The 26,296-nt window shown below is 41.0% G+C and overlaps 3 protein-coding genes across 4 annotated transcripts in view; 1 reads left to right on the top strand and 2 right to left on the bottom strand.

Moving 5' to 3' along the window:
- stag2b (STAG2 cohesin complex component b) overlaps positions 1-1,991 on the bottom strand; it is a 31,113-nt gene extending 29,122 nt beyond the window's left edge. The window contains exon 1 of the mRNA XM_034092518.2: positions 1,638-1,991. The gene's annotated coding sequence lies outside the window, so the exon portion shown is untranslated. The remainder of the gene's footprint in view (positions 1-1,637) is intronic.
- Positions 1,919-19,456, bottom strand: LOC139434551 (uncharacterized). Its single transcript, XM_071204503.1, is given in 9 exon segments — positions 1,919-1,951; positions 3,251-3,420; positions 3,844-4,000; positions 15,746-15,820; positions 16,256-16,403; positions 16,738-16,931; positions 17,024-17,152; positions 18,239-18,353; positions 19,344-19,456. Coding segments are annotated over 9 exon segments (1,134 nt in total).
- Positions 19,457-21,914: 2,458 nt separating this feature from the next.
- LOC117454372 (uncharacterized) lies at positions 21,915-25,031 on the top strand. 2 transcript variants are annotated; one of them, XM_034093588.2, is made up of 6 exons: positions 21,915-22,041; positions 22,697-22,934; positions 23,035-23,225; positions 23,360-23,450; positions 23,979-24,151; positions 24,750-25,031. In XM_034093588.2, the coding sequence occupies exons 2-6, from the start codon at positions 22,783-22,785 to the stop codon at positions 24,926-24,928; spliced, it is 786 nt and encodes a 261-aa protein (XP_033949479.1). In that variant the 5' UTR covers positions 21,915-22,041; positions 22,697-22,782; the 3' UTR covers positions 24,929-25,031. The 2 variants fall into 2 exon arrangements, with proteins under 2 accessions (XP_033949479.1, XP_033949480.1); XM_034093589.2 differs by lacking the exon at positions 23,979-24,151.
- Positions 25,032-26,296: the final 1,265 nt, after the last annotated feature.

Genomic DNA, 26,296 nt, shown 5'->3' with positions numbered 1-26,296 from the left:
AAAAACTATTGCATGCTTGTGATGTGTAAATTAGGGGCAAATACATCAAAGGGGAGGGCAGATGTAACTTTTTAAAATCGGATTTTGAATTCGACAGACATTTAGGACACGTGTAAAAGCCTCTGTAAGAATTGAGAAGACAATAAAACTACCCCAGGGAAAACTATTCACTCCTGAAAAGGACTTTTAACTCCACCTATGATATACCCGCTCGGGGTGCAATAGGTTCATTTTATGATCCGAAAAAACACGCAGTGATGATGACATGCAAGTGTCACTCGTATTCCTAAATTATACTAAAATGTATGAGTAGTGAGAAGCCTTCCGATAAATAGTCTGTGGTAATTAAGATGTAACGTTCGTCATGGTATTATCACTAACAATATCCCAAACGTGGTGGCCCACATGACGAATTCGTGAACGTACAAACATTTTTTGCTAATGAATATACAATGATCGACGTAGAAATCTTCACAACACAGTCAACGTAGACACATGCAACATGATCAATATGTATAAAGTAGTTGGGACTTCGCGAGTTCTAAGTTCATGGTTATATTTGTGGATTTGAAAACCTGTTAGGTTACAGTGCATATCGGTAGTGAGAGGATAATGCATGACAAGACGACGGGATTATATGGGTGTAGACTGAAAAAGTGGCGCCAAATTGGTCAGTGTATCTCATAAACTTGTTACTGCGGAGCGAGACTAGACGAGTATACCTCGATTTACTGAAACACACAATAGTGTAGACTCCTGCAAGTCAACTATGCCATTAACCACCGGCTCTGTTCCCTCCAACAACGCCGACACGGCTGCGTTCTTCATCGGCGCCTGTCAAAAATTGACACCGGTGCTCTGCTAATGCTAGCGCCACTAGCTGAGCAACTGAGGATTTCGGCGTTTTCCCCCCAGCGTCAGCCAATTGAAATTTGATCAAATAAGCATGCACTGGTCCATATGAGCGAACTGTGAATTACTGAACACAAAGGGCTACGAATGAACCGTGCATTTTCGTTGGTTATCGAGAACGTCAGCGTGTTCTAGCTCTATCGTACTTGGTCCATAATAACAAAACAACGCAAGCCCTACTGTACTAGCGCATGCTAATGCTGGCTAGTACACAATAACGCTAGTCACCAATGTTTGCGAGAACAAAACCAGCCTTAGTTCTACACACAACTCGTATGCAGTGCTTATCCGAAGATAAAGCAAATCATGCCAACAAATATGCTGCAATTTAGGAGTTGATATTAACTACCACTCGTTAGCTATGCTAACAGCTACGGCTAACGTTACCTAAAAAAACATCACGTCCTTGCGTCCTCCATCTTGCCTCGGGAGTTCCAGTACCGTATTGCATAAGCAACAAACACTTTGTTTACAAATATATAAAGTGCAAGTAAGTTGCCTGAAACAACAACACGTTTATTTTGGGTACGAACTACACACTTTGCGTCGCTGTGCCGAAAACCCAGTTCGTTAGCTTGCTAACAACCAGCCATGTACCGCGAGCTAGCGAAGCGACTTGGTTCAGGCAGGCGTCCGCGCTCAGGGCTCAGCTAGAGCTACACGGCTAGCAAAATACAAATCAACTAACTTCCAGATAGCTCTCCGCCATTTTACAGCTAACTTACCTTGTTGTGCAATATAGTCCCAGCAGAATCTTAACTTTTAATATTGTTGGACAGCTTCCGTCTGAATCCCACTGAAATTCTGTAAAAAGAGTTTAAAAGTCGCGGTCAGAGGCGGTTTCGGACGTTCTCTCACCCCGCTTGCTCCGTAGTTCGGTTTGTTGTTTCGACGACCTGGGAGGAGGATATCCTGGTGTAGAGCTACCACCTAGCGGCCGAGGGACTCGCTTTTAGATATACCGAGGATGAGCTGACATCTAGCGGTCACTGAGGCTCACTACATCCTACGACTGTGCTTTGTCCTCTCTTACAAGCTGCTGTGGAAACGCAAATAGCAACCTTATGTAGTCACGAAGTCGAAAGTATTTCGGTAAAATACTGACCTAAAAGAGAGTTTATTACCACCATAGTTCAGTATTTGATATAATACCTCAGTCAAATTAGCTAATTTAAATCCCTCTTGCGACACAGGGATATCAACTAATCCATAATGCGCCGGCGGCGATCTGCACCCTATGTAAAATATTCAGATTAACCAATTTCATATTGCCTGGACGAAGGTACGTTTTAACTGTTTGTTTTTTCGTTCTAATTGAAAAAAAAATAAGCAGAAACGGGTCGTTTTTTTGTTTTTCAATTTTGCCCCGAAACGAAAAAACGGAAATTCAGCTCGTTTTTTCGTTTTTCTGTTCTTACTGTTAAAACAAGTATACCACTCAATGTTTCGTTTCCATAAGTGGGTGTGTCTCCAGCGCCTCCTTGCTTTTGATTGGCTAGTGTGCCCTATGCTTGCGCTGTACTCTTCAAAATAAAGGTTCTACGTCTTTGCCTTTAGACTGCGTTACCAATATACGTATATTATTATATTCATACATACAAGTACAGAATACAGCCTGTCCGTATGTCTGTCTTTCTATGTATATGTCTGTCTCGATGTCTTTCTATCTCGATGTCTGTCTGTCTTTCTGTAACTATATTTTAGAGTTTAAAGCGTAGCCACTTTTACTCCACTACATGTATTTAAAAACCTTTAGTAACTTTACAGATTTGGATTAATTATGTGAAATGTAATCAACACTTAAATCAGACTTTAGTTCCACCTGGAGTACATTCACAAGCTACCCTGCAGTATACAAAGTCATTCAAACTAGCTGCACCTTTACCAGCTTTGAGAACACTTTCATGATCAATCATTATAAAACATATCATATATATTGTCCTGAAATGGACCAATCTGCACAATGACTACTTTTACTGTCGCTACTTTCACTATATTTTGATGAGAATACTTTTATACTTTCACTTGAGGAACATTTTGAATGCAGGACTTTTACTGTAACAGAGTATTCCTACACTCTGGTACTTCTACTTTGACTAAAGTACAAGACCTGAGTACTTCTACTTTGACTCAAGTACAAGATCTGAGTACTTCTACTTTTACTCAAGTACAATATCTGATTACTTCTACTTTTACTCAAGTACAAGATCTGAGTACTTTTACTTTTACTCAAGTACAACATCTGAGTACTTCGACAACCTCTGATTAATGGTTGATTTCCAAATGTTCTGTTGGTGCGTGGATGATACAATAATAGTGTTTGATTGTATTGCCTTACGTATGCAGCTACAGTGGCAAATGGGTTTCTCCCAAACAGCGACACTCGTGTCAGAGAGGACCCCACTTCCTGATGATAGCAGTCTGCAGCATCTGTAGCTTCAGGCAAAAGATCTGCAGGCAGTCTCTTTGGGCACCCACCATGAGCAAGTTGATCTGGGATACCCTTACCTTAAAAAAAAACACAAATAAGTGGCCATTGTTAGTGTAATGTTACATATCATGCATATCAATGAACCTCACACAGCGTGTAATCATAGCCTGCCCTTACACATTTTTTTACTTGTGCTATTAGTACACTTCTTACAAACTTTAAAAAGTATGGTTTTAATTTGACTGTTTATGTAGGCCTACTTACCAAAAATATATGTTTCATGCAATAAGAGCAATCTATAAACTAGATAGTAGATATGTCTTTACTCAGACAATTATTGAAATATATACATGCCACATTTAAACATTTCCATCAACCTAGTGTAAAAAAGGGGATACAGAGAGAAACAAATGTAGGATATAAGTACAACTTGTAAAAATGCATAAAGAAGGTCATTTGTTATGGGGCTTAAGTAACATTCTGAAAACTGCTATACAAACCTTGGATTCTGTGTGCATTCCAGGACTGCACCATCCGGTCAAGTCCAATTTTGGCTACCTGACAGGTAAGAGTGGACACACAATATCGTGTGATGTTGTCTTCGAGATTTAGTTCCTCCTGGTCAACAAGGTGGTTGAGTGCGCCTTTCAGTATGGGCTCAGAACAGTCTCATAATACACACATGCACACAGAAGGATTCAAACTTGTATTTCCGGATCCATACTTGTGTTTTTCAATGCACACACAAATGTATTCCGTTTCATAAACATGTAAATAAAATCCAAATACAGAAAAAAGTTTTACATATGTATTTTTGATCCTCACTTATTAGTTTCCCGTTTAAATCCCCTGAACCTACAATCACAAACAGCTTTCTGTGCACGGATCGCTTTGCATTCGTGTGTGGGTTTTTTGAGACTCCCCTGACGGTCAGCCGATTCGTACTTGTAATTTTTTTCTATCTATAGCCAATCAGATGTCTCCTTCATTCTAAGCCAATCACATGAGCGCGCCCCCACGAGGGTAAGATTACTTCATATACGCATTTTGCGCAGTCCGGTCAGCTCGCTAAACAGAGGGCGGAGCATCAGGTGATCATGCAGAGCAGCGTGTCTCCATCAGACTCAGCAGCTGATCTGATCTCTCTCTCGCGTCCGGTTATACTCCACTCGCGTTTATGTCCATATCGATCAGATCTAGCTCTCCTGATCGGCCTTTATAGAGAGCACCGATCGAACTATTAAGAGTGAATATCGGCCGATAATGACCGGCGGGGCTCCCCCCCGTTGACAGTTCACTGTCTAGCACTGGCTTCGTAGTGCACTGATCGATTAGGCTAAGCTAACCTGTAGCTGCTCCCTGCACACTCACAACAACTCATACACAGTGTGCGAACTATACCACGGTCACCGGGGGAGCCGGGATTTTTTTTTTTGCGGGGCCCCCCCCGCAAATGCTGATCCGTGCATTAATAGCAACAGCACAGACATAGGCCTATTATATAGAGAAAATCTGTTGCACACGGGGTGATGCCACAGGTCTACATTTACATGAAACGTCCCGATGGATCATGTTCATGTCAACAGATTTCCCGAGCATGTATGGGCTACGCAAACTTCAATCAACTTGATAATAAGTAATCCACGGACCACCAATGTAACGTTTGACTGTTTAATTAAATCAACTTAAAATGTCTCAAAAATGTGATCCACTCACTCCACTGTTGGCTGGTCCAGCCAGCCGGCGGCCGCGGGACCACCGCAGCAACAATGCCTGGTAAACATGCAGTGCCAACTAAACGAGCTTGTGAGTGAGTGGGTAGTGGGTGGAGCTGCGGGCAGCGTGCAAGCAGGCGACACTTTTTTCATGAATCATAAACTATAATTTTATTTCACTTATTTTACACCTTTGAAAAAAAAAACATGCCCAAAATGGAATTTATTTGGTCATCATATCAGTATTTTAGAGAGCTCCCCCCAAATTTCACAAACCATGTTCCCAGGGGAGCTCATGTCACTACTAGGGGAGCTATAGAGAGGCGAAGTCACGCCCATCTACTTCCGGCCCATGGGACCCCGGAAGCGAAAAATTAACATTGAATTCAATGGAGAGAGAACACGTATCTTTTGATCCCGTTTGAATTGTGCCACGAACTACACATATGATGTTTGTCAATCTTAAACAATAAGTTCCATGTCAAAAAAGTCACATTTTGTCGTAAAACTGTTGAAATATAAGACTATGAAAAATACGCGACTACAAAGACTACAAATCCCATTCTGGCTCGCGTAAGTGATGTCACAGGCGATAATTCTCCAAGTGGTTGCGACTCGTAATTAAAGCGAAGAAGAAGAAGAAGATCTCATAACCGATTTATTCCCTCCAATAAATAAGAGATTGCTAAAAATAAATTCACTTTTACAAGATGCATGTGTGCTTTGTACCAGGTTGTAATCACATAAGTGATCAAACCACTTGCTCGTTCTATCGCTTCCCGTCTGATGAAAGGACCAGGAGTCGCCGGATCAGACATCTCAGGTAATATACATGTTGTGCATGGAACACAGTCAAGTTAGCTACCTAGCTAGTAGCGACGAGTAGCGAGCACGTTAGTTAGCATTACATTACGTAGCCTTGTCATTTTTAGTAGCCTTACCATGAAGTTATTATTTTATTACATGAAGTAAGAGTAAGAGTAGATGGTAAGCATTTCGTGAAACATTTGAAGAGTAGCCGACTGCGCCATCCACCGGGTGCTAGGGAAGCAGTCAGGGAGAGTCGAAGGCAGGCAGGGAGCTTTGCATGACAGATTCTTCTGGACGTGTTTCATTGTGATGACAGTAAGGGTGAGTCAATCTGTTTGTTGGAAAGACAGTAGTTGAGTGATTACTGAGAGAAAATTATTAGAAGAGATAATTATTCAAAGTGTTACTGTTGTGTTACTTTAAAGTGTTGTTACTGACCTTTTTCTCTTTTATTTCCTTTCCCTCACCTGTAACTGCTGAGACCCTGAGGAACATGCACACTGACCTGCTCTGGCAACCTGATTTCCACTGTACGTAATAGTATTTGGTTATGGTATATTATTTATATACATCAAAGGCACAATGCACCCCCCAGAGACACACATCTATTGAGTGTGATATTTTGCATAGGTCAAGTGAAATCATCTTTACACACTAGAAAACTGTAGGAGCGGCAACTTGTTTTGAAATTGAATTTTTAATATCCGAAAATGAAGTTGATCTGTTTTCTTTATTCTTCTCTCTTCCCAGCTCCATCCATCACCGTGCTCTGTTCCTGCAGGTCCTGCTTGCTAATCATTATGCTCATATGTTTTCACACAATTACAAATAAAGTCAATGTATTGTATGACATGAAGTCAATAATACATTCATTCTGCCTTCATCCATTCTGCCTTCAACTGCACAATGACTGTGGACTGCACCGACATCCATTTAGCTGCCCCCAGTAAGATGAACCAAGCAAAGAGGGTCGCCATCATGCCCAAGGACATCCGGCTGCATCCGCGGAGAGAGGGCTTAGACTGACCTGAGACCAGCACACCCAAACACAACGGCTCTTTTAAGAGCCACCTACAGTTTCAAAGAGTTGCAATCCTACGTTGTTATAATGATCAAACCGGTTCATGTGTCACTTAGTTTACTGAACCGTGATGAATGAAAGAAATTAGTGAGGTAGTGGTTTACTGAAGTTACAAAGACATTACTATATGAGTAACAGGTCAGTGTAAACACAAGCTTCTGTCAATTATGGATCATTCAAACTATATACAAATAATATGTAATAAAGTTCTAAAATAAGTATTCGGTATATTCCTTGATAGCTTTTGGAGAAGGTTGTTTTTAAGTTTACTAAAAATCTATCGTTTCAACTGTTTCACTTTATAAAAAGGAACAGGTGAGTAGAGCATTATTGAGTTTCTTATTCTGTCAGTAAATTATCCAAATGAAATGTTTATCATTATTTTAGTCAACCCTAAACAAATTGATTGTACCTTTTTAATAATGACCTTACATGGTCGGCAAAGTTAAATTAACTTCAATCAAATCTGTTCTGAGAAAAAACTAATAAATGTTTAAAGATAGGAACTTGCCATCCCACTGAAGAACAGTCCGTAGAGATTTAAAGGCGTAGTTGTAGTTCAGTCCAACATTTCATTTGGATTCATTTCGCCAACAGGCAACTATTTTCATAAAGAATATATATATTTTTCAAAGTCAACTTTATTGTCAATCTTACTCAGTTTGTGTTTATAGACAGAGAGATCAAAAAGACGTTTCCAACAATCCCAAATACGAAAAATTAAATTATACAATTTACAGATGTGTAATGTATACAAATATATATATCCTATATACACCATCATGTATAATGATGGTGTATGATGTAGAAGGAAGTGTGGTAGATAACAAGTAAATATAGAGTTGCATACAATGTATGTACAGCAAAAGATGGAATAACTAAGAAGCACGCAGTACAATAATAATTACATGCAACAATTAAATAACTGCTCAGCATCTCCACCACAATCCCAATCTGCTGTGTCCTGTTTTCCTCCCCTCTGCATAACACCCATCGCACATACGGAACACAACGCAGAGTCTGAGGGTGTTAAGAGTATGTTTATTTAAATGTCCTCCTCTCTACTGGCCAACACAGGGAGCATATGCTGGGTGTAGAATTGTTCCAGGAGGAGGAGATTTCCATGCCATGCAGGGTCTTTGGGGATGAGGATGATGATCGCCTCCTTCGTGGTCCACACAACAAAGTAGCAGAGACTCCGGTCTGTGATGTGCAGCTGCCCTTGGACCTGGTGCCAGTATGGGTGATATATGACCCACCCTCCTCACGGAGACAGAAGGATGGTAACTGGACTGCCTCCGCGATGGTCATGTTCATGTCACCAAAATCCTTGAATCTACACACAGCAAATAAACTCAAATGACACATCGAGATGTAAAAGGAGATCACACATACAGTATAGAATATCCTGTATAGGCGATATAAAACTGGCCGCTTCAATCTGAAGAGCAACTAAAACAAAACACGGGAGTTTACCTTGTTCTTGTGAACACTAATGTTATCCACAGCACACACAGACCACGAAGTTCTAAAGGAGAACACTAGTTACTGAAACAAAACACGTTAGTGTACCTTGTTAGCTAATGTTAGCTAGCTGACATTAACGTTACACATTGCACTCATATTACTCACCAACATCTTGTAAAGCCGGTCCCGCTGCTCTTACAGAACCGACTAACTCCCCTTTCGTGTATGTACAGCTCTCAACGTGTCCAGACTTGTAGTCACCTCGTTTTATACTTTTATTCTCATTCTGAAAGAAACAGGTGAAATTTGCTAACGTGACGGCCATCTTTGTGATGGTGACGCGTATTGTGCGAGACGAGAGACCTGTAGTTCACTCAGCGGTTTCACACAAAAAAATGTGTAACTTCACAGTTTTACGACACATTTTAATTTTTTTGACTTGCAAAATATTCTTTTAAATTGACAAACATCATATGTGTCATTCGTGGCACAATTCAAACGGGATCAAAAGATAACCTTTCTCTCTCCATTGACTTCAATGTATAATTTTACGCTTCCGGGGTCCCATGGAGGCTCCCGGAAAGGGAGGGACTTCGCCTCTCTATAGCTCCCCCTGCTCCCCTCCAGTTCGCACTAGAGATGGCAAATCCGGATCATTTTATGGACTCGGAGTCTTCTGAGTCAATCATTGAAGAGATCCGGATCATACGAGTCATTTGAGTCATATGAGTCAGCATGACCAAGACCGTAGAAATCCTACCGGTGAAACCGAAAAGTTGTTGCATTTAACCAGCATATTAAACTAACTGTAGAGTATTCGCATTTGGTCTCTTTGGTCCTTCTGCAGACACTGTACCGGATGTAGGGATCTACATGCGGCACACGAGTAGTGTTGTGATAACTACCAGGTGTATGTATGTTGCTCCGTTACTATCAAGGTTATTAAACCAAGTTCTATAACAAACATGACTCGTTTATGAGAACATCAAACATGGTGTCAGAAGTCAAGTCTCCGGAGTTTTTTTTACGGCGGATTTTTCACGTCTGGGTGACGTTTGAGAGGACAACTAAGCCTGCTCCAACACGACGCATGCAGCTAAGCTAACATGGCGGAAGGATTCCGGAGACCCGACCCACTCGTCTTTGACGGTAACATCGCAGAGAACTGGCGAGTATTCGAACAGGAATATGACATTTTCATCGCGGCGGCACACTATGACAAGCCAGCACGGACACGAGCATACATTCTCCTCAATATAGCGGGATCAGAGGCCATCGAGCGCGAGAGGTCTTTCGTCTATGCGGCTGAAGTGAGGGGTCCTGGCGAGGATGCGCCCATCATCACTCATGCCGAGTCTAAAGAAGACCCGGAGTGTCTAAAAAGGAAATTTAGGGAGATGTGTAACCCTCAAACAAATGTCACTATGGAAAGACACAAGTTCAATACAAGGAATCAAAAAATCGGTGAGTCAATTGAATCGTATGTCAGTGCTTTAAGGATCAAGGCAAAGAGCTGCAAATTTGGGAATCTCTATGAAGAACTAACCAGAGATAGACTGGTCTGTGGTATCAGTAATGACAACTTAAGGAAAGTGCTCCTGAGAGACTGTGATTTAACACTAATCAAAGCTGTTAACATATGTCAGATCCATGAGATGACTGAAGAGCACAATAAAACGCTAGCTATGCCACAGCACTCTGCCACAAATGTGGATTCAGTTCAGACTTACCAGAGAGGAACACGAAAATACGACAACAAAAGGAAACCTCAGGCAAATGGAGCTAGCTCTATTTCCAACTGCTACAACTGTGGAGGTAGTCATGCAGCAAAGAGGGACAACTGTCCAGCAAATGGTCAACAGTGTCATACCTGCAAAAAGTGGAATCATTTCAAGAAGTGTTGCAATTCCATACAACAAGCATATAACAAGCAAGGGCCCAGGAGGATAGTTCATCAACTAGAACCTGATCAAGCTGATACAACTACAGATGAAACATTCTATGTTGACGGCGTAACACTGCAAGTAAGTGTTGACGCAACTGATGCACAGATCGATAAAAATGATGAGGCTTTTGTCACAGTGCAAATCAATGACAATGTAGTCGAGATGAAAGTAGACACTGGTGTGAAGTGCAATGTTATGTCAAAAATGTCATTCAATGTGATAAAAGGAGATGAAAAAATACAGACGTGTTTTAAATCCACTAATCTTGTTGCATATGGTGGTAGCAAAATCAAAACTGCGGGCGTAGTCAGACTGCAGTGCCACCTAGTGGGAAAAGTCCACACACTGCCATTCTACATTGTGGAAGAGGATGTCCTGCCACTGCTTGGGCTACGAGCGTGCAGACGGATGGGACTAGTTTCATTCAGTGAAGCAGTTCATCAATTAAGCCCCACTGACGATGATTTTTCAGTTGAGATCCAAACAGAATACAGCGATCTCTTCTCTGATGAGCTTGGAAAGCTACCTGTGACGTACTCCATGACTCTCGACCCAGATGTAAAACCAGTCGTTCGTCCTGCACATCGCATACCTGTGGCTATGAAAGACAGAGTCAAAGCTGAACTCGACAAGATGCAGGAACTGGGCGTCATCATTCCTGTCTCAGAGCCCACTGATTGGGTGTCCTCTATGGTAGCCACTAGCAAAAAGGACAAACAAGAAATCAGGATATGCATCAATCCAAGAGACTTGAACACGGCTCTGAAAAGACCACACCATCCTATGCGTACTGTGGAAGAAGTCGCCACACACATGTCAAAAGCAACTATGTTTTCTGTATTAGATGCAAAGAGATCTTTTTGGCAGATTCCACTCGACCATAAGTCTTCCATGTTAACCACTTTCAGCTCCCCTTTTGGTCGTTACAGATTTCTAAGAATGCCATTTGGAATCAATTCTGCCAGCGAGGTGTTCCAGCGCTCCATGGAACAGATTTTCGACGGATACCCCTGTGAAATAATCGTTGATGATATCATTATTGCAGGTAAAGATGTTGCAGAGCACGATGCCAACCTGAGAAAAGTGCTCAACAGGGTCAGGGAGGTAAACTTAAGGCTTAACCCCCTCAAGTGCAAGTTCAGGCTAAGCCAAGTCGGCTATGTCGGCCATGTTTTCACCAGTGAAGGACTCAAAGCAGATCCTTCCAAAACAAGTGCTATTAAGGAGATGCCAGTGCCAGCAGACGTCCCAGCCTTACAAAGATTTCTGGGGATGGTCAACTATCTTGGAAAGTTCATACCAAACTTCAGCCAGCTATCAGCTCCACTACGGCAGCTCACACATAAAGACACAGAATGGACATGGCACGAACAGCAGCAGAAAGCTTTTGAAGATTTAAAGAAACGCATGTCTTGCCCACCGGTGTTGCTATACTACGACGTTGACAAGCCAGTGACACTTACCTGTGACGCTTCACAGTACGGACTCGGTGCAGCGTGTTTGCAGGAAGGAAAACCTGTAGCGTATGCTTCGCGTACACTAACTGAAACAGAAACCAGATATGCTCAAATCGAAAAAGAGTTGTTGGCAGTGGTCTTTGCATGTTCAAAATTCAATGACTATATCTATGGTAAACCAGTCACTATTGAAACAGACCACCAGCCCCTCGTCACCATACTAAAAAGCCCATACACACAGCACCTGCAAGACTACAAAGAATGATGCTACGACTACAAAAGTACGACATCACTCTTGTGTACAAATGTGGAAAGCAAATGTTCCTGGCTGACACTTTGTCGCGAGCTCCCCGCAGCTCCACAGTTCAGCAAGCTGAAGAAGAGGACAACTTCGACGTGATGACTGTTAACTACATATCTTCTTCTCGCTTAGAAGAGTTAAAGAGGCACACCGCTGAAGACATGACTCTGCAAACACTCAGCACCACTATCAGACACGGGTGGCCCGCTAAACAGCATAATCTTCCACATGCCATTAGACCGTATTTCCCTTTCAGAGACGAACTGATTGTTGAAAATTGAGTCATAATGAAGGGTCACAAAGCAGTTATTCCTCTGTCACTACAGAAAGAATACATCAGCATCATGCACAGAGGACATCCTGGCGAAGAAGCTACAAAGCGGAGAGCACGTGGCATTGTTTTCTGGCCAACTATGACAGACAACATTCACACAGAAATACAGTCATGCTCTGTGTGCAACAGCACAAAACCACACCAGCAGAAAGAACCACTCCATCTGCATCCAGTTCCAGACCTGCCGTGGTCAACTGTAGCAACTGACATCTTTGAGTGGCACAATCAGCAATACTTAGTGCTAGTGGACTCATATTCAGGCTGGTATGAGATCGACATGCTTCGTGATATCACTGCAGCAACAGTCATTGCAAAGCTGAAAAGACATTTCTCAGTTCATGGAACACCTCACACCCTCATGTCAGACAATGGGAGGCAGTTTACTAGCCAGCGCTTTAAAGACTTTGCTTCACAGTGGGACTTCACTCATATTACCAGCAGCCCTGAGTATCCCCAGTCCAACGGGCTAGCTGAACGAGCTGTGCGCAGTGCTAAGCAGCTCATGGAGAAATCTCATAGAGATGGAACTGATGTTTTTCTCAACCTATTAAACATCAGGAATGTACCACGTGACGCAAAATTAGGATCTCCTGCACAGAGACTGATGTCGAGACAAACACGTACAACACTCCCAGTCTCGGTGAAGCTGCTTGAGCCACACATGCGTCATCCACAAGAGGTAAAAGCCCAGCTTCTAAACAAGAGGCTGTATCAAAAACAGTGCTATGATAAGTCAAGCCGACCACTACAACCTTTGATGGAAGGACAGGTTGTTAGGATGCAGACCCCACAAGGTTACAACAGGACTGGAATGATTCAAGAGATTTGCAAGGAACCCCGGTCATACGTCGTCCACTCAGACGGGAAGCTGTACAGAAGGAATCGTAGGCACATTCTGCCTGTAGCTGAGCCCGTCCCGTCACACACCTCCACAAGTGACACTGATCATCAGGACACAGGACTTGAGTTCACAGATTGTAACACACAGGAATCACTGAACAGTGAACACATGAGGGCTGATGTTCCCACAGCTAAACTGCTGCCAGACACTCCTGAGAGTGTCTACAGGACACGCTCAGGCCGTGCTATCAAGCCTAATCCCAAATACAGAGACTGAAACTTTGTCATGTATGCATAAGCATACCACTCTGAGAACAATGACTCTAAACTGTTAGTTCACACAGTTATGCCATATTGAGGCCTAAAGTTTTGTTGCATAGTGCAAATGTATTCTATTCTAGTAATCTACTTGTTACTGTAGTAATTACTGAGTTAAATGCTGCACTCCTTCTTTGAGATAGCCTCTGTGTTCATCAGTTACTAAATGCACACATAGTTTGATAATGTGTACATTTGCAGCATCCTGTATGTTCTGTCATATGTGCTCAGTATAACAGTTTTGTTCACTACTGTAGGAAGAGCTAAAGAAAGGGGATGTAGAGTATTCGCATTTGGTCTCTTTGGTCCTTCTGCAGACACTGTACCGGATGTAGGGATCTACATGCGGCACACGAGTAGTGTTGTGATAACTACCAGGTGTATGTATGTTGCTCCGTTACTATCAAGGTTATTAAACCAAGTTCTATAACAAACATGACTCGTTTATGAGAACATCAAACACTAACGTTACATTAACCTCCGCTACACAGTGTATTTTGCTTTAATAAAACATGTGTGTGTGTGTGCCTTTTAAAAAAACAAGTGTTTTGCATTATATGTATATAGTTATTTTAATATGTTCCTGTACTTAAGCTAATTTTGCACAATTGTGTTTTCATTTAATAATAATAATAATAATTGTATAATATATATAATAATAATATATAATTACAACTGTTTTGAAATGTTCTATAATTTGTTTCTTTTTGTGTGCCATGTTCAAAATAAACGAGTTTCCAAGTAAGATCCGATTCCTTATTGGAAATGCAGCTATTATTACAGGAGAGTCTCCTGTAATAATAGCTGCATTTCCTGAGGAGACTGTTGCACAACATGACCATTTTGTTAGAAGTCTACACTGAAACTTAATTTAGAGCCGGAAAAATCGCGGGATCCATGAATCCAGGTCAATGATCGAGAGAGACCAGTAGCCTACGAGGACTCAGAGCCGTAACATATAGCAGGCAGCAGATCCAGAGATCCAGCAGACTCGTCCCCATGCACGAATCTACAGCAGACTCAGCCCCTCCTCCGGCTCGCACGGCTCCCGCGAGTTCCACGGCTCCCTCGACGAGTCGCAGCAGACTCAGAGATTTGCGGACTCACGGCTCACTCACGGCTCCCGCGAGTCCAACGACTCACGGCTCACTCACGGCTCACGGGACTCTCGCGGGAGCCGGAGGAGAGGCTGAATTTGCTGTTGATTCGTGCATGGCGACGAGTCTGCTGGATCTCTGGATACAACAACGTTGTAATGTGATTGTACACGTTATAAAGAGAGTAAAGAGTGACGCAATTTATAGTTTTAATTGTTACGTCACATCAGGTGTAGGACTCAAAGGACTCGGGTTAATCGAGAGGGAGACTCGTCACGACCGGCTCATTACTAGGATCCGGGTTAATGATCCGGATGAATCATGACTCGCCCATCTCTAGTTCGCACCCTGCTCATACAGACATAAATAAAGCAGCTGTATTCGCCACACAGGAAACACACATTTAAAACGGTTTTTCCTGCCGTTTTTGTGTACACAAGCATTCATCAATGGTTTGGAAAGTGGCGCTGTACCTTAATAATATAAAGGCTTGTATTTGCGTGCATTTCCTGTTCGGAAAGTGGCGCTGTACTGAGAGTGGAGGGTGTCCTGAGATTAGCGCCTGCAGGCAGGCTCCATGGAGCTGTCAGCTCCGGACTGCGCAAAATGCGTACATGAAGCGCTACGTCATGAACGCAAGAAATCTACCCTCGTGGGGGCGCGCTCATGTGATTGGCTTAGAATTGAGGAGACATCTGATTGGCTATAGATAGAAATAATTACAAGTACGAATCGGCTGACCGTCAGGGGAGTCTCAAAAAACCCACACACGAATGCACAGCGATCCGTGCACAGAAAGCGGTTTGTGTTGCAGGTTCAGAGGTTTTAAACGGAAAACAAATATGTGAGGATCAAAAATACACATGTAAAACTTTTTTCTGTATTTGGATTTTATTTACATGTATATGAAACGGAATACATTTGTGTGTGCATTGAAAAACACAAGTGTGGATCCCGAAATACAAGTGTGAATCCTTTTGTTGGATCATGAAATACAAGTGTGAATCCTTCTGTGCGCATGTGTGTATTATGAGACTGTTCTGAGCCCATATTTCAGAGGGTAGTTTACCCTGTTGTTTACCTCTGGCCACATCCTTTCTATAATATGATTCTGTAATTTAAAGTAAACAAAAATGAGAAGAGTCAAATGTAGAGAGCACATTGTAATTTCCCAATTTCCGGCTTTGTATTTGATCCATTTCCTGTTGTATCCAGTTCAAAAGTACTGTGTATCTCTCCTATGTCATAGGAAAAAGCTAGCAGTCCCCTAGAGAAGTTTAGTGAACGCCATGGATCTATTGACAGCTTTATCAGCTAGCAGTTGGGTGAATAATGGAATGAGATCAGAAATCTTTTATTTGTCTCGCCACAGGGTAATTTACATGATTACAGCAGATAAAGTGAGGAATAAAAGACAAAAATGGCTATGTGGGGATTGTCCACAGTGTTGAGTATGTAAGTCGCTTTGGATAAAAGCGTCTAACAAGTGACATGTGATGTAATGTATGAACACGTTGATTGCAATTCAGATAAAAAAACAACTCGCCTGTGTTGACTTTGTTTGCATGTATGGCTGTCTGCCTGTGTTATTCCGGTAGTCTGCCAATTTCTCCTGCATGAAAAGAGTCAAGTAGAATTCTTTTCCATGGTCTACTCGGATTTGGTCCCACATTCCATATCGTAGGACAGCACTCCTGCAAAACAGCAATACAAAAGTCTTATGACATGTAACAGAATTTCATGTTTGTTGTTACAACCTAAGCATTGCTAAAGCGAATTTTGTACGCAGTTAAAATGTTGATCTCATCAATCAATTACCAAGTAATGTACAATATACAGTGGTTACCTGTCAGTAGTTTTCGATTTACAATATTTTTCCCAAATAAAACTGTTCAAATAAAGCTACATTTAGCCATTGTGTTTTTATTTAGCTAAATGTTTACTAAATTATTTACTGTCTGCTGTTTGCAACCTTTTTATTAGGTTATTATTATATTATTATAACAGAAACAGGGCACTGAAACTTACTGGTAAACCTCTTGATATATGGTCAGGTTGTTTTTCACTGGCATGGTGGAGTGGCTTACAATGTTGCTGGAGAATCCGTCCACGACAAGGACGTGGGTCACCCCATACATCACCAGTTTCTCGTTTTGGTCAATGTGCAATTTGTGACCCATGTACTCTGCACTGTATGGCACTGGATTTAAATTCCTTAATCTCTGAGGAATTAAACACAATGTTATTGTTCTCACAATATGTTCACAGCAATGTACAATACAGGAAAATCTAGATGTTTTTTAATAATACCTACACGATACCGCTCTGCATGATATGGCTGGTTAGTTTCTCTGAGGACACGACCAACACGCCCCTCTGATGCTCGGATTCCTTTTGAGGCCAGGTAACCAGTCATCATTTTTCTTCCATATGTTGGTCCAGTCTGAATTTGTAAACACAAAACAAAAACTAAATAGGACCAAGGTACGTTTTAACCGTTTTTTTTTTAGTTCTAATTGAAACAAAAAAAAACAGAATAGTTATCTCATTATTATTTACACAATTATGTGTAAATAATAATAAGTTATTAGTGAGTATTTCTGTCACATTAAGCCTCAACTCAGCTCCTACGTCTCAAAGAAAACCCATAATTCAGGGCTCGTTACATTTGTTTGTATTGTGAGAACGAATGAAACCGGAACTTTAGTCCACTGATGTATTGTTCCCCCACGGACAAATATCGGGGGTAGTAGCTTCCGGAACCGGAAGTTGCATTGTTTTTAGCACAGTAGGATGTAGCATATCAAGCAGCATTAGTGAAGAGATGGATAAAAACGTGTGTAGTTACATACTAAACACACTGTCTCCAACTGCCACTCATCGATGCTAACATATCAACTGTTACTATATGGTTAACTATCATGTATATAGCTATTTAAATGCTTATGAATGGATGTTTAGCTACGTCAATAGAGGGCAACGGAATATGACGCCGTCAACCAATTAAATGGGAGAAGACTGGAAGTACCAGAGAGTCTATAATCGGAGCTGAAACGTTTATACGGCCCCTCTCCCGTCGCAGCCTCAGAGGAACGTCATGTTTACTATAATTAAAACCCTGTCAATTTTACAAGAAGTGTCTTGGATTCTTTCTGGACATTTACTCCTCCCAGCATTCCGAAACCCAACAGTAGGCTATAGAGTCGTGCAGTGACACGTCCTAAAATCATAAATCTTTCGATTCGATTTATGATTATAAAAGTAGGGTAGACATGTGGAGATTATCCAACTGAACAAAACGTGATCCGTCTCTTAAATGTGTGTCAACCACAGACATTATTTCGAGCTATTTTCCAAAATCCTATGGCGAAATTGCATAGATTTTGGCGAGGGAACCAGAAGGAACTTACTTCCGGGGTTTAGGACGCTTCACTACACCACTCTATTACTATGAAGTAATAACTACAGTACTTGAGTAAATCTACGTAATTACTTTACATCACTGAATTAAGCCATAGGCCTACCTCACCTCAACAGCTGCTTTAGCAACCTCTACTTCCAGTTGGGAATCGTGCACTCTCTCTGCCTATACCATTTTGGGTACAAAAGCAACGGATGTTTGTTTGAGAGAAGTTGGGCCGGCCCTCGGCATAGGCAGTATAGGCGAATGCTAAGGGCGCATCAACCCATAGGGGGCGCCGAAAAAAAAAAAAAAAAAGAAGTTAGAAATAAAAAATAAATATTTTTTTTTAATTTCATAACAACACAATTTCCCGATTTTGGATCAACAAAGTACATCTTATTATCTTATACTAACAGAACTACGCCTATATTGCGTACAGCACCCATAAACTATGGCACACACCCCCCCCCCAAAATCAAGTTGAACTGCCCCAGTCCCAGTAAAAACCAAAGGTTTATGTGAAATTGTTCTTTTTTTGAAATAATGGTTTTAGTGTGCAATTATAGGTTTTAATTTTGTATTTGTATTCATTTAAAATAAATCAAACTCCCAAAACACGTACACAGCTTCTGTGTGCTTTTATTAACATTGGAATTTACTGTGTAAGCGGCCGCGAGGGGGAGAGCTTTAGAGAGCTCTCTCCTGAAAGACTGAGAGGCTCTGATAACCTCAGCTCAGTGAGGTAAAGGCACACCTTTATATGATCATTATAGTTATAAAAAAACAAGAGAATAGGTGAAAAACAGGTATAAAATACTGACAGTAAAAAAAAGTTGTTATTAATAAACAAGAATACAGTTTGAAAGGGGAGTGATTTGTAAAATATCCATAAAGAAAAAGAAAATCTGCTTACAGTTCTGTGTCATCTGGGTGTTGAGAGATGTTTCCATAGATCTCCTAATGTTGCTCTCAAAGTGCACCAGATTGATGCTTTTAACTTCAATATAAAAAAAAGTCTTCCCCCCCCCCCCCCCCCACTTAAATCATGTTCAAATGGATAGGAAACTAAATACAGTTGCACACATCTTGTGTCAATATCTTTGTTTTTGTGGTCATGCCACAACCATGCACGTGCGAATCATAGTGAGTGTCTGCATTTGGGGGGTGGGGGGGCGCCAGCTAAAATCTTGCCTAGGGCGGCAAATTGGTCAGGGCCGGCCCTGGGGAGAACCCTTTTGTTAAGCCACATTCATAGTGGAGATGATCGGATATATTTTGATCAGTATAACCATCTTTTATCATATTTTGTATAACTTCTCTGTAGGCCAACAAACTGGACTCCATTAATATTAATAAGGAGGGTGACTATATTTCCCGCGATCAAACTTTCCTGTCATGCGCACAGCAGTCCTGGTGTAATGCACCCTGTGTAATGCACACATTACCGCCAAGAACGACTTGTCGGACACGGCGATAGCAATATATTGTCAGTGGCGTTTCTATATGTACAAAAGTGGTGGGGCACAAAAAACTCAGATGTCTATATATAAGCTTCTGCAGAGAGGTTCATGGCTGGTGAGGCACTGGCACTGACTCTTTAGGTTTACAAATATATTAAATCAAAATATAATATTATTTTCAAAAGCTTTTTTTGTCTGATGCTTCAATTACTTTTAAACAGACAGTTCAACAGAAGGATACCCACAAAAATGTAATTGTATCATTTAAATATTGAATTGTTCTCTCTTAGTAATATCCCATTTTCAATAAAATTGCAGTCTTACCTTGACTTGAAGATTAAGTCCATTTGCCTATCCCTCTGGACAAAAATCTCTATTACTTTTTTGTAAAAGTCCTCCTTATCTTCTTGTAGTTTAAAAAGTCTATCATAAATCTAATCTAATCAATAGATGTATGATTCGAAAATGATAAAAGTAGGGTAGATATTGTGGATATTATCCGGCTGAACAAAACGTACATTTATCTAACAGCTACGTTTCCCACAGATCTTATTTTGAGCTATTTTCTAAAATCCTATGGAGAAATCTCGTTGCTTTTTTGTGGAGGGAAGCCATGCGCAGCTTACTTCCTGGTTTTAGGACGCCTCACTGCAGCTCTCTCTCCTCCTCTTCACACACCACACTTTTCGCGGCACACGTACTTACAGCCAATCAGCTCTGAATTATGTGAGATGACGTATGGTGGGGATGGCAGCACTTTGCCCCTATGGTCATTATTTTTTGCCACACACATTAAATAGGAAAATACTCTGAGCATGCGCAGTGTAGTTTTTGCAGTCACCGTTCACTTAAGAGGCTTCTCAATACTCAAATTTCCCCTCCTCGACTCCTCGACTCCTCGGTCCTCCGGTAGTGACCCGGAAATGAATTTCAGCGCGCCATTTTGAAGGACGTCTCATTTCTCTAAATGCACACCGAGGACCGAGGATCGAGCGTCGAGGAGGCTCTCTGGAGGAGCTATAACCGAGGATACACTGATGGTTCCTCCACGGCTCCTCCGCGGATGCATTTCCGGGAACGGTGGAGGCGTGACACACGGCCGGACTTATCTCAGCCAATGACAGCTCTGCATGCATCCCCTGGATATTATTTTAGAAACTGCTCTCATCGCAACGCGATGTTTACAGTGAGAACAGCTGTGAGGTCCTGCAGAAAGCAGAGCAGTGTGTAAAATAAATATCACTCAGTATAACAGACCTACTCTCTTTATTTGCTTTAGTTTAGTAGATATATACAAACAAAGAGTCGATATTTTTCTAAGAACATTTAGTGCTTCACATACTAAAATACACAACGGCTGTAGCCTGATTATGCTTTAGGAGCTTAGGTGTGTGTGGTACAGTGTGTAGGTGTGTGTGTGTGTGTGTGTGTGTGTGTGTGTGTGTGTGTGTGTGTGTGTGTGTGTGTGTGTGTGTGTGTGTGTGTGTGTGGTACAGTGTGTAGGTATGTCCTGTACAGTGTGTAGGTGTGTGTGTGGTACAATGTGTGCGCAGATGCGGCGGACAGACAGGTCTCAGTTGGTTTGGTGTCCTCTGCTTACTTTTAATACTTGCAAATACAACTTTTGGCCCGTAATTTCAATTCCCCATTTCAGTCTCTGATTGTGTTACGTTATTATGAGAGTGCTCTCATACTTTAAATTGCATATATTTATATAAATATATTTGTGTGTGTGTGTCCGCATCTGTAGCCTGTTATTGTCTCATTATACCGCACTCTCAATGAATTCAAGGTAAATATGTGGGGGAACAATGTTCAGCTGATCTAACAGAGATTATAAAATATGACAAAACACTCGACAGCTGATGCAGCTGTTGCCACGTAATAATGAACGGACGTCGCTTTAATATGACCGCTCAGAGGAGAGGAGTTCTCATTTCTTTAAACGTCTGCTGCTTCCCCTCCTCTTTCCCCGGTTCCCCTCCTCGGTCCTCCGCTCGCATCTCCTGTGGGCGGGACTAAGTCTCGAGGAGGGGAGTCGAGGAGGGGAGTCGAGGAGGGGAAATTTGAGTATTGAGAAGCCTCTTATGACAGTCAGAGGGAGGGGCAGGATCGGGTTTTGTCCCACATGGCTCTAAACAGCTCAATAGGCACACACTGTAGACACTAATTAGAAGAACACATGCTAAAACAGCAATGCACAGACGAATCAGATGATTAAACATGATCTTAAAATATATTTTATATATGTTTTAATTTATTTTTTGCATTTTGTTGTAATCATTATTTTAATACTTTCTGCTGACACTAGGTGGGGCTGTGCCCCACCTGCCCCTAATGACCAGTCGCCACTGAATATTGTTAACAAGAAAAACGGAGATGGAGTCATACTTTCTTTTCAGAGGCAGCCAGCGAGTTACTCTTAAAATAGACGACATGCGCGTCGACAGAATCAGCAGGATTTTTCAGGTATTTTTAAGAGATCCGTGATTAATTATTGATTGAACAGGCACATGGTGTGTTAACGTGTAACAAGCTAACCTCGTTTCAATAGCAATAAAGCTACGAGTCATCTGGACGAGAGAGTCAGTTAATCATTCATTTAAAAACAAAACAATATTTAGATATCACATTGTAAATGGGGAAGGATATTATTAGGATGTTATCGGATTGTATCCTTAATTTGGTGCACAAAATAGACATGGCATGAAAAGATGTAAAAAGATTCAATGATAATGATTTTATATGAACTGTTTTGCACAAATAACTGCATAACTATAATTGAACTTTTCAGAAGCGAAGCAAGAAGAAACTTCAACAACTTAAAAACAGCATTTACTTGGTGACAGCCCTGAGACAATTTAGTCGTACAGTCCAGCAAGACATTTATTTATAAACTATATCAGTGACATTTAGATTGATACTGAGTTCTGATATAGGCATACAAATAATCTTGAGGATTAACTACTAACTGCATGTTTTTTTAATACAATTAATAAACCACTACCACCATTGAAGAAACGACACAAAGGAAGAAATTATGCAAGGACACACATGGAAAGACAAAGAAGTGATTGTTTAAAAGGAAATTGTGAAATATATATAACCTGTTATTTTCTTTTAGGTCAACGCAGGTAGCCTTTTCATCACTGATGCCGCCAACGTTGTGGTTTTTCCATTGGATAGTGGGTGTTTCTGCTCACGGCCATTATGAGGTTCATGGGGAAAAACCTGGGGAGACTCAAAGGATCCAGACAGAGCCAGCTGAGTCACGGCCGTTTGCTTTTTGTCATAGTCAGCCAATGTCTACTGCAAACGAGTCAGTTGACTAGATCAATTAGCACCCCTCGGTCATTTCAAAGGTAATGAGATGCCCATTTCATACGTTGGCATGCTTTAGAATGTTACGTTTTAGTCCATGTTGCTAACTAAATGTGTGTCACTGTTCTTTTTGCATTACAGGTCAATACATGTGTCAGAAATAATGGATGGAAAGATTGTTTCCACAAGGGTGGTCATGATCAGATTTGTTGAATCAGAGGCAAGCGTTCCACTGATCACAGGAAAAGTGAATGTGGCCATGGGAGACAGTGAGGAGTACATCCTTACAGACACCGTTGGGAATGAAATAGTTGAGTCTGAAGGGACAATTGGTAAATATAATTATTCTATATTTCATTTTCATTTGTGCAAAAGATAAGGGTCTGAAAGTGCTATCAGTACAACAATGTGCCCTTTTAACATTTTATTTTCACGTGTGTCTTCACTCTTTATTTCTCTCATAAAGGGTCTTTGTACTGGAAGCCGAATGCAAGAAAGATCCATGCTGTTGAGAGCTCTGCTTTCAGGCAATGGCGTCGAAGAGGCTCAAGAAGCAGGTGTGGTTGGATAACAAAACTGATTTTGTCTGGAGAAGGTTTGAACTGGTCTATCAATAGGGAAATAATGTAATGTGTAAAGAAGGGCTAGCACTCAAACTGAAGGGTCACGATATGCAGCATTTCACTTTATTTTACTTGCTAACAACAGACTGGCAAAACCCTCTCATTATTTGAAAAAGGCTGCTTTCTGGCCATTTAGCATTTTTGCAGCTCAAGGGCTATATACGTTTGCCATCTGGGGCAGACATGCATAAGCATGGGCTTCACTGTAGCACACCTCAGTACTCTGTGGGTCAGCACATGGTATGAAGAGTCACAGTCAACATCCGTTCTACAATCAGCATTAATAAACAATATCCTTTAAATGTAATTTCAAGAAATGAAATGTTTCCACATGCTCTTGTTTATTTAGCATCATCTAATTTGCCATGGAATACATAACTTTCTTTTATCTCTAATAAAATGAAGAAAAAATCTTAAATGACTGCTAATACTTAAACTATTTTCAAAATGTGACAAAAACAGAAATGAGCTATCTGAAGTCCACACACTGAGCAACAAGGTGGAGGAACTGCTGGATGCATCCCAAGGCCTGGAAGAAGTCACTAGGAAGATTTCTGACATAGTGGCAGCCAGCCAGGACTTGGTAGTACCAAGGCCAGAAGTCAAACAGGCATTTAGCTGTTTGATCTGCAGAGGTATTGTTTTCATCCTCTCTTTGAATAATGCTCAGTGTAACAAACAGTATTTAAAAAATAAAACGTATAGGTGCCGGATTTTCATATTATTCTAAGTTCAGTCAGACAACTCACGTGTTCCTTTAACATGTTTATTAGAAGCAGCATATAGTTGAGTTTGGCGACTAGGCTCGGGTCTCATCACTCCATAGATATACAAAGCACGATGAGTGATGATTAAATAACTAACCCCCGAGCCTACAGGTGGAAGCTGGGGTGGTGGTGGGGCAGCAAGCAGCAGCGACGTAGAGGTAGCTGCGGCAATAGCAGCAGCAAGCAATGCATGGAGAGAGATCTGGCAGGTTAAATAGAGCGGCATATTAAGGAGACTCTGATTGGTTGGTTGTAGAGTGGCAAGGGGCGTTATGTATGAATGCAGCATAAGTGCTCGAGTTGACTGCCTGAACTAGCTCGCAGGCTTCACCCCATTTAATCTTTTCAAATCTATTTCTGAACAGTATCTTTCTCAGTTTGAGTGCATGCTTCAGAAATACAGTCCATGACATCAATCAGTAACTATCAGCATATCTTTAAAAACCTGTCTTTTTTCTTTTTAAAGACACAATGACTGGACCCATGTTTTCCTCCTGCTGCCGAAGCATCGTGGGATGCAGGCTCTGTGTGGAGGAGTGGAGGATAACATCTCCCCAATGCCTTAAGTGCAGGGATCAGGAGCCAGTGTATACCCAGGTTGCTGGACTGTCTGCAGCACTGGATGCTTTAAGGGCCCTACCCTAAAGTGGACAGCAGTTCAGTCGTTTATTGTTAAGTTTATTGTTTATTGTTAAGTGGTGTGTGTTCAAATTCCAGGTTCCATGATATCATCATACAGAAAATTATTGTTGTAGTTTTTTTTAGCTGTATGACTTGTTAATTGTTCATCTGCAATGTTTAATAAATGGAAAATTGTTTGAATGTGTGTCCATGGTATGTTTAATTATGTTTCTAAACACAGGCAAATAGCTGCATATACGTAAGGCAATACAATCAAACACTATTATTTTATCATCCACGCACCAACAGAACATTTGGAAATCAACCATTAATCAGAGGTTGTCGAAGTACTCAGATCTTGTACTTGAGTAAAAGTAGAAGTACTCAGGTCTTGTAAAAGTAGAAGTACTCAGGTCTTGTACTTTAGTCAAAGTAGAAGTACCAGAGTGTAGGAATACTCTGTTACAGTAAAAGTCCTACATTCAAAATGTTCCTCAAGTGAAAGTATAAAAGTATTCTCATCAAAATATAGTGAAAGTAGCGACAGTAAAAGTAGTCATTGTGCAGATTGGTCCATTTCAGAACAATATATATGATATGTTTTATAATGATTGATCATGAAAGTGTTCTCAAAGCTGGTAAAGGTGCAGCTAGTTTGAATGACTTTGTATACTGCAGGGTAGCTTGTGAATGTACTCCAGGTGGAACTAAAGTCTGATTTAAGTGTTGATTACATTTCACATAATTAATCCAAATCTGTAAAGTTACTAAAGGTTTTAAATACATGTAGTGGAGTAAAAGTGGCTACGCTTTAAACTCTAAAATATAGTTACAGAAAGACAGACAGACATCGAGATAGAAAGACATCGAGACAGACATATACATAGAAAGACAGACATACGGACAGGCTGTATTCTGTACTTGTATGTATGAATATAATAATATACGTATATTGGTAACGCAGTCTAAAGGCAAAGACGTAGAACCTTTATTTTGAAGAGTACAGCGCAAGCATAGGGCACACTAGCCAATCAGAAGCAAGGAGGCGCTGGAGACACACCCACTTATGGAAACGAAACATTGAGTGGTATACTTGTTTTAACAGTAAGAACAGAAAAACGAGCTGAATTTCCGTTTTTTCGTTTTGGGGCAAAATTGAAAAACAAAAAAACGACCCGTTTATGCTTTTTTTTTGTTTCAATTAGAACGAAAAAACAAACGGTTAAAACGTACCTTCGTCTTTGAGCTCTCTTTGAATATTAATAACTTCAGGAGCTTTATGCAAAAGTCACAAACGGTTATAGTTAATTAAAAATGTAACGTCTCCTTCTGGACATTTCAAGATACTGGTATTCAAAAGTTATACAAACCTTTGTGTGGGTAAAGTTGCAT

The sequence above is a fragment of the Pseudochaenichthys georgianus genome, chromosome 10 (genome assembly GCF_902827115.2).
Source record: "Pseudochaenichthys georgianus chromosome 10, fPseGeo1.2, whole genome shotgun sequence".
Taxonomy (NCBI): Eukaryota; Metazoa; Chordata; class Actinopteri; order Perciformes; family Channichthyidae; genus Pseudochaenichthys; species Pseudochaenichthys georgianus.
The sequence above is the reverse complement of the archived record's forward strand: the minus strand, read 5'-3'. Positions and strand labels throughout refer to the sequence as shown.